The sequence below is a fragment of the Salvelinus namaycush genome, chromosome 6, assembly GCF_016432855.1.
Source record: "Salvelinus namaycush isolate Seneca chromosome 6, SaNama_1.0, whole genome shotgun sequence".
Classification (NCBI taxonomy): domain Eukaryota; kingdom Metazoa; phylum Chordata; class Actinopteri; order Salmoniformes; family Salmonidae; genus Salvelinus; species Salvelinus namaycush.
In genome coordinates, this window is record NC_052312.1 from 16,150,988 (window position 1) to 16,167,211 (window position 16,224).

General features: G+C 41.3%; 1 protein-coding gene across 1 annotated transcript in view; it reads right to left on the minus strand.

Annotated features, from left to right (window-relative positions):
• LOC120048976 (phospholipid-transporting ATPase ABCA1-like) overlaps positions 1–16,224 on the minus strand; it is a 301,645-nt gene that overhangs the window by 238,792 nt on the left and 46,629 nt on the right. Inside the window, exon 11 of the mRNA XM_038995238.1 lies at positions 10,367–10,564. Coding sequence (XP_038851166.1) covers positions 10,367–10,564 — 198 coding nt within the window. The remainder of the gene's footprint in view (positions 1–10,366; positions 10,565–16,224) is intronic.

Below are 16,224 nucleotides of genomic sequence, written 5' to 3' on the forward strand. Positions count from 1 at the left end.
TGTTAACATCTGACTCCTGTTAACATCTGACTCCTGTTAACATCTGACTCCTGTTAACATCTGACTTCTGTTAGCATCTGACTTCTGTTAACATCTGATTCCTGTTAACATCTGACTCCTGTTAACATCTGACATCTGACTCCTGTTAACATCTGACTTTGTTAACATCTGATTCCCGTTAACAGCTGACATCTGACTCCTGTTAACATCTGACTCCTGTTAACATCCAACTTCTGTGAACATCTGACTCCTGTTAACATCTGACTCCTGTTAACATCCAACTTCTGTGAACATCTGACTCCTGTTAACATCTGACTCCTGTTAACATCTGACATCTGACTCCTGTTAACATCCAACTTCTGTTAACATCTGACTCCTGTTAACATCTGACTCCTGTTAACATCTGACACCTGTTAACATCTGACACCTGTTAACATCTGACTCCTGTTAACATCTGATTCCTGTTAACATCTGACTCCTGTTAACATCTGACATCTGACTCCTGTTAACATCTGACTTTGTTACCATCTGATTCCTGTTGACATCTGACTCCTGTTAACATCCAACTTCTGTTAACATCTGACTCCTGTTAAGATCTAACACCTGTTAAGATCTAACTCCTGTTAACATCTGACTCCTGTTAACATCTGACTCCTGTTAACATCTGACTCCTGTTAACATCTGACTCCTGTTAACATCTGACTTCTGTTAGCATCTGACTTCTGTTAGCATCTGACTCCTGTTAACATCTGATTCCTGTTAACATCTGACATCTGACTCCTGTTAACATCTGACTTTGTTAACATCTGATTCCTGTTAACAGCTGACATCTGACTCCTGTTAACATCTGACTCCTGTTAACATCCAACTTCTGTGAACATCTGACTCCTGTTAACATTTGGCTCCTGTTAACATCTGATTCCTGTTAACATCTGACATCTGACTCCTGTTAACATCTGACTTCTGTTAGCATCTGACTTCTGTTAGCATCTGACTCCTGTTAGCATCTGACTCCTGTTAACATCTGACTCCTGTTAACATCTGACTCCTGTTGACATCTGACTCCTGTTGACATCTGACTCCTGTTAACATTTGACATCTGACTCCTGTTAACATCGGACTCCTGTTAACATCTAACTCCTGTTAACATCTGCCTCCTGTTAACATCTGCCTCCTGTTAACATCTGCCTCCTGTTAACATCTGCCTCCTGTTAACATCGGACTCCTGTTAACATCTAACTCCTGTTAACATCTGCCTCCTGTTAACATCTGACTCCTGTTAACATCTGACTTCTGTTAACATCTGACTTCTGTTAACATCTGACATCTGACTTCTGTTAACATCTGACTCCTGTTAACATCTGACTCCAGTGTGATGTGTTCTTGCAATTTGCAGTCTGACATTTCAGATTCAGATATGATCATTTTCAGTATCTTGGATGTAGTGTACAACTTTTTCAAAGTAGCTTCAGTTAACCTGTTTGGGCTGCAGGGGCAGTATTGAGTAGCCAGATAAAAGGTGCCCATTTCAAACGGCCTCGTACTCAATTCTTGCTCGTACAATATGCATATTATTATTACTATTGGATAGAAAACACTCTCTAGTTTCTAAAACCGTTTGAATTATATCTGTGAGTCAAACAGAACTCATTTGGCACAAACTTCCTGACCAGGAAGTGGAAAGTCTGAAATCGAGGCTCTGTTCTACTTCCTGCCTATAAATGGGCATGATACGTATTAGTATACATGCACTTCATAGACCTTCCCCTGGATGTCAAGAGGCGGTGAGAGAAGAAATTTCGTGTTTATCTTGGTCTGAAGTGGAATACAAGCTCTTTGTATGACGTGTCCCCCATTTCCGGTTTTCTGGAGAGCGCGATGAGGTACCTGGATTTGCCTTCTGTTTAGCTGCCGTTATAGGCGACTACTATCTCCGGCTTTGATTTTATTTGATACATGTGACCATATCATCGTAAAGTATGTTTTTTCAATATAGTTTAATCAGATTATTGAAATTTTTTCGGGAGTTTTGCCGTGTTCCGTTCTCTGACTTTGTTGACGATGGAGAGATTCGTGCCACTTGGCTAGTGTGCTTGCTAATTCAAGAGGGAAAATGGACGTTCTAAATCCAAACAACGATTGTTCTTGACAAAGGACCCCATGTCCAACATTCTGATGAAAGATCAGCAAAAGTAAGAAACATTTTATGATGCTATTTCATATATCTGTCGTGCATGTGAACTAGTCGTCGGCGCCCAACTTTTGGGTACTCTAGCTATACCGAAACTGGATGTCGTAATGAAGTTATTTTTTAGAATTCTAACACTGCGATTTCATTAAGAACTAATGGATCTATCATTTCCTATACAACATGTATTTTTTAGTTATGTTTATGAATAGCTATTTGGTCAGAATATGTGTGTCAGAAAAAGTGTCAGAAAAATATCCGAATGTTGTGGGAAATAGTAGCTAAGTTAGCAGAATGTATAACCACTGATTTCAGCTCTAAATATGCACATTTTCGAACAAAACATAAGTGTATGTATAACCTGATGTTATAGGACTGTCATCTGATGAAGAATATCAAGGTTAGTCAAAAATTATATATCTTTTACTGGTTTGTTACGATCGCTAACCTTTTGCTACTGGGAAATGGCATGTGTTTCTGGCTATTGTGGTAAGCTAATATAACGCTATATTGTGTTTTCGCTGTAAAACACTTAATAAATCGGAAATATTGGCTGGAATCACAAGATGCCTGTCTTTCATTTGCTGTACACTATGTATTTTTCAGAAATGTTTTATGATGAGTAATTAGGTATTTGACGTTGGTGTCTGTAATTATTATGGCTGCTTTCGGTGCAATTTCTGATTGTAGCTGCAATGTAAACTATGATTTATACCTGAAATATGCACATTTTTCGAACAAAACATAGATTTATTGTATAACATGTTATAAGACTGTCATCTGATGAAGTTGTTTCTTGGTTAGTTTGGTTGGTTCTTGGTTAGTTAGGTTGGCTTTGTGCATGCTACCTGTGCTGTGAAAAATGTCTGTCCTTTTTTGTATTTGGTGGTGAGCTAACATAAATATACGTGCTGTTTTCGCTGTAAAACATTTTAAAAATCGGACATGTTGGCTGGATTCACAAGATGTGTACCTTTCATTTGCTGTATTGGACTTGTTAATATGTGAAAGTTAAATATTTAAAAATATATATATTTTGAATTTCGCGCCCTGCACTTGAAGTGGCTGTTGTCATATTGTGGGCGGCCTCGGGCTGCAGCCATAAGAAGTTTTAAGTAAACTATTATTTTTATTAAGAGTAGCTTAACTTCTGTGACGTAATTGGTAGTTTGGTAACCTATAATTTCAGAGTAGCTTCCCCAACACTGCAATCGACACTCACCTCACTTCAACTCACCAACATGTATCTGCTTTCAGAGCAACAATACTCAACCACATCCAACATCAGAGTACCTTGGGTAGATTGTTGTACATAATGTTTAAAATGACATGATTTGTAATTCTGATCAATGCTCTCAGGGTAGACTGCTAACTTATTGTACACCTGATTTGAGTGTGTAGATCTCAAGTTCAAGCCTCAGTGCATATCAACTCAGGTTGGCTCTTCTGCACTATCATACACAGTATTTTTTATCCTACACAGACAGTAAGATTTAGATTTAAACATGATCGTATCATATTGGCATAAATGCTCCTCACAATTTTTTCCCAACATTTATAGTGTAGCCTATCTACAATACCACTCTCCAAAAATAAGCGATGGGCAGAAACTATAAGACCTGCCTGAGAAAAAACATGTTTTGGTACTGACACTGAAAACAATACACTGGACAACAGCGGAGTTACAAATGATGAGGAGGTGGCAAGGGATATGTTTTGGGCTACGGCTGAGACATACTCATGAGGTACAGGCTTGGTAGTTAGCTGGAACTCACCATGTCCTTCTTTAATGAGCTATAGCCATCCGGGCAGTGAGTCTGTCTTGACAGCTGTCAACACACACATCTCCTCCACCCTTGTGACACTTTCTCTCAGTAAAGAAGGTCCTATACGATGCTATATTATATTCATAGACAGCATACGATGTACATGTTTTTATTGAGTTAACAGAACGGCCAAATTCAGCATGTCACATTTTTGGCTGTTAGTTATAGAGTACATTATATGATTCTTGGGCAGTTTGTCCTGAATGTATTTGTTTAATGCATTTTTCTACTCACAATGCATTATAAAGGGCTATCTATTGTGGCATACCTGAAAGGTATTAACCATGAGCCAGTTTACATACTTGCAGGCTCCTCAGAAGAGCAAGGGGAGGACCATCCTCCTCAGTGAATTTCATAAAAATAAAAATGTTAAAACATTGAAAAAAGTTTTCCTTTTTAGATAAAACTATACTAAATATATTTCCATGTCACCAAATAATTGATTAAAACACACTGTTTTGCCTCCCGAGTGGCACAGTGGTCTAAGGCACTGCATCGCGGTGCTAGCTGTGCCACTAGAGATACTGGTTCGAGTCCAGGCTCTGTCGCAGCCGGGCCACGAGTGGGAGACCCATGGGGCAGCGCACAATTGGCCCAGCATTGTCTGGGTTAGGGGAGGGTTTGGCCGGGAGGGATGTTCTTGTCCCATCTCGCACTAGCGACTCCTGTGGCGGGCTGTGCGCAATGCACGCTGACACAGTCGCCAGGTGCACAGTGTTTCCTCCGATACATTGGTGCGGCTGGCTTCCGGGTTAAGCGGGCATTGTGTCAAGAAGCAGTGCGGCTTGGCTGGGTTGTGTTTCGGAGGACACACGGCTCTTGACCTTCACCTCTCCCGAGTCCGTATGGGAGTTGCGGCAACGGGATAAGACTGTAACTACCAATTGGATACCACAAAATTGGGGAGAAAAGGGGGCAAAAAAACAACACTGTTTTGCAATGAAGGTCTTGGTAGCCTCAACAGCACTCTGTAGGGTAGCATCAAATCAAAGTTTATTTGTCACGTGCGCCGAATACAACAGGTGTAGACCTTACAGTGAAATGCTTACTTACAGGCTCTAACCAATAGTGCGAAAAAAAAGTGTGTGTGTACGTAAGTAAAGAAATAAAACAACAGTAAAAATACATTTGAAAATAAGAGTAGCAAGGCTATATACAGACACCGGTTAGTCAGGCTTATTGAGGTAGTATGTACATGTAGGTATGTGCGGGAGCACTGGTTGGTCGGGCCAATTGAGGTAGTATGTACATGGATGTATTGTTAAAGTGACTATGCATATAAGATAAACAGAGAGTAGCAGCAGCGTAAAAGAGGGGTTGGGGGGGGCACACAATGTAAATAGTCCGGGTAACCATTGGTTACCTGTTCAGAAGTCTTATGGCTTGGGGGTAAAAACTGTTGAGAAGCCTTTTTGTCCTAGACTTGGCACTCTGGTACCGCTTGCCATGCGGTAGTAGAGAGAACAGTCTATGACTGGGGTGGCTGGGGTCTTTGACAATTTTTAGGGCCTTCCTCTGACACCGTCTGGTGTAGAGGTCCTGGATGGCAGGCAGCTTTGCCCCAGTGATGTATTAGGCCGTACGCACTACCCTCTGAAGTGCCTTGCGGTCAGAAGCCGCGCAATTGCCGTACCAGGCAGTGATGCAACCAGTCAGGATGCTCTCGATGTTGCATCTGTAGAACCTTTTGAGTACCTCAGGACCCATGCCAAATCTTTTAAGTTTCCTGAGGGGGAAGAGGCTTTGTCGTGCCCTCTTCACGACTGTCTTGGTGTGTTTGGACCATTCTAGTTTGTTGTTGATGTGAACACCAAGGAATTTGAAGCTCTCAACCTGCTCCACTACAGCCCCGTCGATGAGAATGGGGACGTGCTCAGTGCTCCTTTTCCTGTAGTCCACAATCATCTCCTTAGTCTTGGTTACATTGAGGGATAGGTTGTTATTCTGGCACCACCCGGCTAGGTCTCTGACCTCCTCCCTATAGGCTGTTTCGTCGTTGCCGGTGATCAGGCCTACCACTGTTGTGTCGTCTGCAAACTTAATGATGGTGTTGGAGTCGTGCCTGGCCATGCAGTCGTGGGTGAACAGGGAGTACAGGAGGGGACTGAGCACGCACCCCTGGGGAGCTCCAGTGTTGAGGATCAGTGTGGCAGATGTGTTGCTACCTACCCTCACAACCTGGGGGCGACCCATCAGGAAGTCCAGGATCCAATTGCAGAGGGAGGTGTTTAGTCCCAGGTTCCTTAGCTTAGTGATGAGCTTTGAGGGTACTATGGTGTTGAACGCTGAGCTGTAGTCAATGAATGGCATTCTCACATAGGTGTTCCTTTTGTCCAGGTGGGAAAGGGCAGTGTGGAGTGCAATAGAGATTGCGTCATCTGTGGATCCGTTTGGGCGGTATGCAAATTGGAGTGGGTCTAGGGTTTCTGGGATAATGGTGTTGATGTGAGACATTACCAGCCTTTCAAAGCACTTCATGGCTACGGACGTGAGTGCTACGGGTCTGTAGTCATTTAGGCAGGTTGCCTTTGTGTTCTTGGGCACAGGGACTATGGTGGTCTGCTTGAAGCATGTTGGTATTACAGACTCAATCAGGGACATGTTGAAAATGTCAGTGAAGACAGCTGCCAGTTGGTCAGCACATGCCCGGAGCACACGTCCTGGTAATCCGTCTGGCCCCGCAGCCTTGTGTATGTTGACCTGTTTAAAGGTCTTACTCACGTCGGCTACGGAGAGCGTGATCACACAGTCATCCGGAACAGCTGATGCACTCATGCATGCCTCAGTGTTGTTTGCCTCGAAGCGAGCATAGAAGTGATTTAGCTCGTCTGGTAGGCTCGTGTTACTGGGCAGCTCGCGGCTGTGCTTCCCTTTGTAGTCTGTAATAGTTTGCAAGCCCTGCCACATCTGACGAGCGTCGGAGCCGGTGTAGTATGATTCAATCTTAGCCCTGTATTGACGCTTTGCCTGTTTGATGGTTCGTCGCAAGGCATAGCGGGATTTCTTGTAAGCTTCCGGGTTAGAGTCCCGCGGTGTAGCTGGAGGACAGCTAGCTTCCGTCCTCCTCTTGGACCACTGACTTCAATACAAAACCTGGGAGGCTATTGGTTCTCATCCCCAGACAGTGAGACATGGACTGTCACATGGACTGTCTGTTCATCAAATGTTTCTGTCTGTCATCAAATATTTCTTTCGACCAGTGTGCACCTACGTTGTAAACTGTCATTCATAGGCTAGGTTGTAGCTATCTCATGAAAAGGTATAGGTTTCAATTCGAGTATCATGTCGTAGATTAACCTATCGATGTTCTATTGAACTGGGTGAATGGAATAGGATTGACAGTCATCCAATATGCTGAAATAGAAATGAGGCCATGCTCATGAAAAAATCGATTTACATACTATGACCAACCATGTGGCAGCATCTCTTAAACAAATACATATTTTTAAAACTCTTCCCATATTCCACTTAGTTCATAATCTCACAATAACACTGAGTCAAACACCAACTGCATTTAAAACGTTTTAATCTGTAGTGGTCCAGTGAGGAAAGGCTAAGCAGTCATTCAGCACAAGCCCACTGTCCTAAGTCGACCCATCAAAATTCTATTAGCTAAGTGGTGAAGTTTCCCCTAGGTACAGACCTCGGATCAGCTTAAAACTGCCCCAATCCTAACTTTAACCGTTAGCGGGGAAAATGCTAATCTGATCCAAGATCACCGTCTAGAGGCAACTTCACACTACTCCATCCTATTACGAGAAACAGGAAGTATGTTAGACACGTCATCCAACCACTTGACATGATGGTGCCAAGCCTGAGTCGTTGCCATGTTTGGACTTCGATCCCAGTTAAGGAACTAACCCACTGACAGTGCTACCACCACCAATCTCTCGCTGCCCTACATTAGACCCAGGATGCGTCCCTAAAGGCACCTTATGGGCTCTGGTCAAAAGTAGTGCACTATAAAGGGAAAAGGGTGCCATTTGGGGTGTAGAACCACTTCCAGATATGGAAGGACATTGGGTAGGGAGTAGCAGCAAATACAGTGATTGTAGAGGATGTAGAGGCCACGCGAGTGCTGCTAACTGACAGCTGCGGGATGAGATGAGCATGCCTCTCATATGGCCCACCATGATATGATAATCATGTGTTTATACTTTATACTGTGTGTGTGTTTTCCCCCAGATGCCAGAATATTTTGCTGGGTAGGACTAGCTGCCTGCTTCCTTGGTGATAACACAGAGTATAAATCAAGTTTATCTACTCAGTTAAATTCATCTATGGCTGACTTTAGGAAGTAGCTTGTAGGCACCCAGTCAACATCTTGAACGACCAAACGTATCCGCTGGTCGATATCATCAATGATTAGCTGCATTGTTGTTTCAAGTTTATTAACACAATTAATAGTGGATTAATCCATCTTGTGGATGTAATGCGTGGATCCAATTTGGTGTTTCGTTTTCAAAAAGTGTAAAAACTATTCAACAAATGTAAAAAGCATCAATGTTGTATTACTAGTAATATGACTTATTAGGCGTAAAGGACCTGACAGGAAAGAAATGTTGATTTAAAGTTCAATCTTGCCATGTTTCCTCAACTTGACATGTATTGACTACATGAACTCTTGATTAATACACTGATAACATTTTTTAAAGCACGAGAGAAATTCAAACATTCTGTGGTTGTGCAAATGGGAGAGTGAGATGAAAATGAGCGCGAGAGAGAGAGAGGAAGAACGGGAGAGAGAGAGGAAGAACGAGAGAGAGAGGGGAAGAACGGGAGAGAGAGAGGAAGAACGAGAGAGAGAGAGGAAGAACGAGAGAGAGAGGAAGAACGAGAGAGAGAGAGGAAGAACGAGAGAGAGAGAGGAAGAACGGGAGAGAGAGAGGAAGAACGAGAGAGAGAGAGGAAGAACGGGAGAGAGAGAGGAAGAACGAGAGAGAGAGAGGAAGAACGAGAGAGAGAGAGGAAGAACGAGAGAGAGAGAGGAAGAACGAGAGAGAGAGAGGAAGAACGGGAGAGAGAGAGGAAGAACGAGAGAGAGAACGAGAGAGAGAGGAAGAACGAGAGAGAGAGAGAGAGAAAGAACGAGAGAGAGAACGAGAGAGAGAGAAAGAACGAGAGAGAGAGAATCTTAATCCCCCTGTTGTGTCCATATTAGAGACACATATTTCCTTCAGATTACACAGACCCACAAATAATTTGAAAACAAATCCAACTCCCATATCTATTGGGTGAAATACAGTGTGCAATCACAGCAGCAAGATTTGTGACCTGTTGCCGCAAGAAAAGAGCAACCAATGGAGAACAAACACCATTGCAAATCCCTTTTGTACTTTAACTATTTGCACATCTTTACAACACTGTATATAGACATAATATGACATTTGAAATGTCTTTCTTCTTTTGGAAATGTTTTGAGTGTAATGTTTACTTTTAATTTCTGATTGTTTATTTCACTTTTGTTTATTATCTATTTCACTTGCTTTGGCAATGTAAACATATGTTTCCCATGCCAATAAAGCCCCTTGAATAGAGAGAGAAAGAAAGAAAGAAAGAAAGAAAGAAAGAAAGAAAGAAAGAAAGAAAGAAAGAAAGAAAGAAAGAAAGAAAGAAAGAGAGAGAGCACATTTAAAATGTTCTCCCCCGTCTACGCTCAGCATGCATTGAGTCTATGTGACAGGGAACAGGTAAATGATATGCGAGTAAACATCTTCATCCTGGCATCCATTTTGAGATATGGAAAGCCATCAGGACCAAAAATGGATTGCATTACTTTGGAATTCATTTGTCACATGTGGCTAAACCCCAGGAGGCTAAGATGTCATCTCCCAGGTATTAGCAATAAGGAAGAGGATAAGGGTATTTGAGATATGTCTGTAGTCTACTCGTGGGGCCACATAGCAGCGGAGAATGTAGTGTATCGCTGCAAACCAACTCACAGATCAATATGTCAATGTCCGCCCAACTGCCTGCACGTCCCCATGTGTAGAGATGTGCGCCGTTTGTTTTCTGCTGTTATGGTAGCAGAAATGTGTGTCCTTGGATGCTTATAACGATCTTCCTTTTTTATTACCACAGCAGTAGGCTACACATTGTAAGGCGTTTTTCTGAATGTTGTCAAGGTCAATTGATATGGACTTTTGTGTATACTGAAACAATTGGCAACCTTGCTTCGTATTCACCCAATCAAATTACATACTGTGAAAGTACACAGTGTTGAAAGTTGTAGACCATATCATGGAGCTAGGATGCATAGACACACACATTACAGAATGTCAGTGTATTTTGTAGTGGGGGAAAAGGTATCAAATCACTTTTTTGACAATGTGAAGCAAAATAATGAACATACCCCAATGAACTTCTTCAGGAGGTCCAGGATTTGGCTGGTGGCGTTGAACACGTTGCGCCAGTCATTCGGCGGCATGCCCGTGGGGCGACCCTCGGGGGACCCATTGTACAGGACGTTGGCGAGCAGTTCTGCCGTCCATCTTGTGCCTTTGAGCCGTTGGTTGAGCAAGGCTACAAACACAGGGTTATCCAGCAGGGCCTGGTTTGGCAACAAGAGGAGAGGGTTTGTGTGGGTAATTTACACTCATCAGATTATAAAACAATTAATGCACTGAGAAATGAATGCAGTGGAAGCTAATTGTGGACCTGCACAACTGCAGATCCCAGGACATCCCACTTGCAGGACTTTGCTTTTTTCTCTATGAGAGAATTAATTAGAAACATTAAGCTAGATGGCACTGTTGTACTGCAGGCTTTACAACCACTTTCTTCATGACCATGGAGGTCCATGATGCAGGCACACACACCTGCACATACGCAGATGCACTTAGGCATGTTTACACACACACACTCACACTGCGATTCATGTGACTGTCTCCCTTCTCCCCAGCCTCCCCTCTCCCCCCAGCCCTCACCCCAGTGTGGTAAGAACCAGCTGTAACTCTTCACTGTCAGCTCGGCTTGAGCCTCGTGCCATGATTTCGCTCGGCACTCAAAGAGTTAACGAAGAGATGTGCTAATCTAGATGCAAACGACCTTGCTGTTTCAGCCCTATTTGTGCCGTTTAAAAAAAAGCTAACAGCCGCCTATTCCTCTGGTGTAGAACACTGGGGCGTCCTTACATAAAAGCTTCCTATGCAGGTACTGTACGTTCCCTGGTACAGGGTTAAAACACTTTGTCTGTGTCCCAAATTGCACCCTATTCCTTATATAGGGCATTTCTTTTGACTAGATCCCCATGGACCCAGATCAAAAGTTGTGCACTATAAAGGGGATAGGATGCAGACTTTCCGTCTGTCTGGGACTGCTCCACTCAGTGTGCTTTGTAAGGTACGTACAGTACGCTGGCAACCATGAAATTGCAACCGTGTAATAACACGATAATAGCAGTGTTGTATTGTATAACCATAAATTGAACCTGGTCTGCTCATAATGTAGTGTGGATCATTTGAAGTCAAAACATACACACGCCTCAAACATATTCTGAGCAATGTGTTCAGTGGCATTTCTAAGTCAACACTTCGGGAATGACATTCCTTTTAGCATGGGGTCAAAGTGTCAAATAAAGTCATCTCCATGTTTCTCCTGACCTTTTCAAAAAATCAGTTCAACCATTCTGTGCCAGTGAGAATGGAATAGTTCATTTAGGTTTTAAGAGGTACATCTGTAACATGCAGAGATATGTATTGTAAACAATGCAGTGTCTTTATTTTAGAGTACATAATATTTGTAAGGGGTCACTGAAATTCAATTGTTAAAACATGGCATATATGTTCTACTACTCTTAACGTTCAGTGGCATTTGGGCCAGATTGTTGCATACATGCCATTTAACCTTGGCGTCCACGTGTCAAATGTCATTATCCGACATGAGACGGTCTTCGAAGGAAAACAGACTAGCAACGGCCAAAGAAAACTCAAACCAGCCCTCATAGCATTTTCTATTTTTTAATTTTCTAATAATAATTTCTGCTTGACATTTTCCAAGATGGTCACTGGTTTGGCGTCTACTAAATGGCAACTGTTAATAATCAGTTGCTCTTTTACTGTAATAGAATGTTGAATTGATGTTGTAAACCTATAGTTTTACCTGTTGGCAAGATTTAAACTAGTAATATATTTTTTTAAATGGTATAGTTTGAGAATAGTGCTTTTACTAAAATAGTATTAGAAATGTCCTTTTTAGGTTTGAATTTGTCTTTTATCTTACTGATTATATTTTACTGCTTTCTCAATGGCATAGGTCCTGAATTAGTCAAGAAAATAGCAAGTATAGCTACAGTAAATGATATGGGAAACACTTAAGATCAAGCTGGTAAACATGAAGTTCCCTATCCTAATCAGAACTATCCCCTCTCCCCTATGCACATGCGTAGATCTGAAAGGATTGAATGGGTGTAAGCAAATTGGTAGTATCTTCATCTTGCCCTTTGACAGTCAAGGTGAAATTGTCACCATATTGCTTAGACCTATTCAATCCTCCTAGATCATTTCTGTGTCTAGGGGCTAGGGGTTCATTTGGGATTTAAAAGATTCTCTTTTTTCAGCTCGGCTGATAACTCAGCTGTGCCGTGATTGCCGCCATCAATGTAGAAAGTTGCCAAAACCTTGAGAGACCTCTGGAGAAGATGACATACCAGCAGAGCTACCCGTTCTGAGGGGAGTCCGGTCGGCCGCCACTCAAAGGGAGAAAATGAAGACAAAGGAGAATTGCCGGGTCCATTTGTGTAAAGGTTAGGGCTAGGGTAATGAATACCCTGGCTATATGGAGCGCTCGGCTACTTTCTCCCCTAGCTGCCCATAAGCTCATTTCAGGTGACACGGCAGTAATGTCAGCTTCAAGGGAACAGGGAAGCTAATCCTCTTCTGCCGAGGTGAAAGTTACGCAGCACTTACCCATAATTACTTTATTTTTCACAATTTCCATATGCTATAATAAATGTATATTTTTCAGCTGAATTAGTGTTAAAAACATGTTATGGTGGGAAATGTAGGAGTCTATTGTTGAGAGATATCAGGTAAGAAAAGCAGTTCTCAAAGGTTGATAAATATTCCTAGTGGAAACTGTCACGGCCGTCAACAGAAGTAGACCAAGGTGCAGCGTGGTAAGCGTACATAATCCTTTATTTATATTGACGCCGACAAAAACAATAAACAATCCAAAACAACCGTGAAGCTAAAGGGCTATGTGCCACAAACAAAGTTAACCTCCCACAAAGACAGGTGGGAAAAAGGGCTACCTAAGTATGGTTCTCAAACAGAGACAACGATAGACAGCTGTCCCTGATTGAGAACCATACCCGTCATTCAAAATTAAAGTGGACAAGGACTATTACAACGAATTGATAAGGATATTAAAGCTCTTTTCAACTTGATTAATTTATCACTTACATCAAAGTAACTGTCCAGTTAATCTCACTTTTAAAAGTTCATATTCTGTTAACTCATACCCAAATAATGTTGTTGACTCGTCCTATACTCATATTTGTGGCCAAAGCATTAATTGGAGAAACAACACTTGAAAAACACAGTATTTTACAAATGTTCCATCCCAAGAATAAATCACTTTTCTCCCGGGTAAAACGGTATTTCCTGCCAAAACCAGAAGTGTCATTCAAAAGCATTATAACCTGTCTGGCACCGGCGTTCCGCTAGCGGAACTCATCCCACATTCCACTGAAAAGGCAGAGCGCGAAATTCAAAAGATATTTTTTAGAAATATTTAACTTTCACACATTAACAAGTCCAATACAGCAAATGAAAGATACACATCTTGTGAATCCAGTCAACATGTCCGATTTTTAAAATGTTTTACAGCAAAAACACCACATATATTTATGTTAGCTCACCACCAAATACAAAAAAGGACAGACATTTTTCACAGCACAGGTAGCATGCACAAAGCCAACCTAACTAACCAAGAACCAACCAAACTAACCAAGAAACAACTTCATCAGATGACAGTCTTATAACATGTTATACAATAAATCTATGTTTTGTTCGAAAAATTTGCATATTTGAGGTATAAATCAGTTTTACATTGCAGCTACCATCACAGCTACCGTCAGAAATAGAACCGAAGCAGCCAGAGTAATTACAGACACCAACGTCAAATACCTAAATACTCATCATAAAACATTTCTGAAAAATCGATGGTGTACAGCAAATGAAAGACAAACATCTTGTGAATCCAGCCAATATTTCCGATTTTTTAAGTGTTTTACAGCGAAAACACAATATAGCATTATATTAGCTTACTACAATAGCCTACCACACTACCGCATTCATTCATCAAGGCACGTTAGTGATAGCAATAGGCACGTTAGCGATAGGGAATAAACCAGCAAAAGATATTAATTTTCACTAACCTTCATAAACCTTCATCAGATGACAGTCCTATAACATCAGGTTATACATATACTTATGTTTTGTTCGAAAATGTGCATATTTAGAGCTGAAATCAGTGGTTATACATTGTGCTAACGTAGCATCTTTTTCCCAGAATGTGCGGATATTTTTATGGCACTCAACTATTCTGACCAAATAACTATTCATAAACGTTACTAGAAAATACATGTTGTATAGGAAATGATAGATACACTAGTTCTTAATGCAATCGCCGTGTTAGAATTCTAAAAATAACTTCATTACGACATCCAGCTTAGTTATAGCGAGAGAGTACCCAAAATCTGGGCGCAAACGACTATTTCACATGTTCGACAGATATATGAAATAGCATCATAAAATGGGTCCTACTTTTGATGATCTTTCATCAGAATGTTGTACAAGGGGTCCTTTGTCGGGAACAATCGTTGTTTGGTTTTAGAATGTCCTCTTCTCCAGTCAATTAGCACGGAAAGCTAGCAAAGTGGCGCGAAGCTCTCCTTCCTGAACAAAGGCACACAACGCAACACGCCTAACGTCCCGAATAAATTTCAATAATCTAATAAAACTATATTGAAAAAACATACTTTACGATGATATTGTCACATGTATCAAATAAAATCAAAGCCGGAGATATTAGTCGTCCATAACGACAGCTTTACAGAAGGCAAAACCAGGTCCCTTCACGCGCTCTCCAGAAAACAGGAAACTGGTGACACGTCATGCCGAGAGCTTTTATTCGACCCCAGATCAAGTTATACACTCCATTTCTTCTCTCACTGCCTGTCGACATCTAGTGGAAGACGTATGAAGTGCATGTATACTGATATATATGAAGCCCATTTATAGGCAGGCCCTAGAACAGAGCATCGATTTCAGATTTTCCACTTCCTGTCAGGAAGTTTGGTGCAAAATGAGTTCTGTTTTACTCACAGATATAATTCAAACGGTTTTAGAAACTAGAGAGTGTTTTCTATCCAATAGTAATAATAATATGCATATTGTACGAGCAAGAATTGAGTACGAGGCCGTTTAAATTGGGCACGATTTTCCCCCAAAGTGAAAACAGCGCCCTCTGTCCTCAACAGGTTATAAGGAATAAAAACATAAAAGCCCATAGATATAGCTAGCGATGTGCTCTCTTGGGTAAATAAATTAAACTAGCTCCTTTAGGCTAATCATTTTGAGTGTGAACTGTATTACTGTACTGTATTGTATTATACTGTATTATATGGACTGGAATTACGCACATCGTTCAAACCATGATAAAGCAGAAGAGAACATGCGATTCTGGTGCCGCACATGCGGTCTACAAAGTTACAAGTATAGGCTAGAGACTTTGATAAAATATTTGAAAGCAATAGTGCCTGTTTGTATAATTAGTAGGCTGACGCATCTATACCTTTCATAATATTTCCTCTAATGTTATTAGCCTACCTCCTCTTTCTCTCTCTATTGTTGCTTCATTCCTTCCTTGCTTTTACCAGTTAAATGAAATATGTTTTGTTGTCCTTATCTTCATCATTCTAATGACATCCTTGAATAATATAGGAATAGAATTAGATGCAGAAGGCTTTCACTTCTCTTCAGGAAAATTGAATGATTATGGGTCTGAATAAATATCTGCTATAGCCTATCGCCATCGTGCATTCGCTCTTCTTTCAAACTACCCATGAGTTCTATTGGCTTCTGTATTTAACATTCAGCAAAAAAAGAGCTTGTGTACCTCTTTGAATAGTCTATTGGTATAAGAAATGCTAAAAATATAATGTCCAGCAAGCTATTCTAGTCTAGCTTTTCCTGCATGGGACTCCAA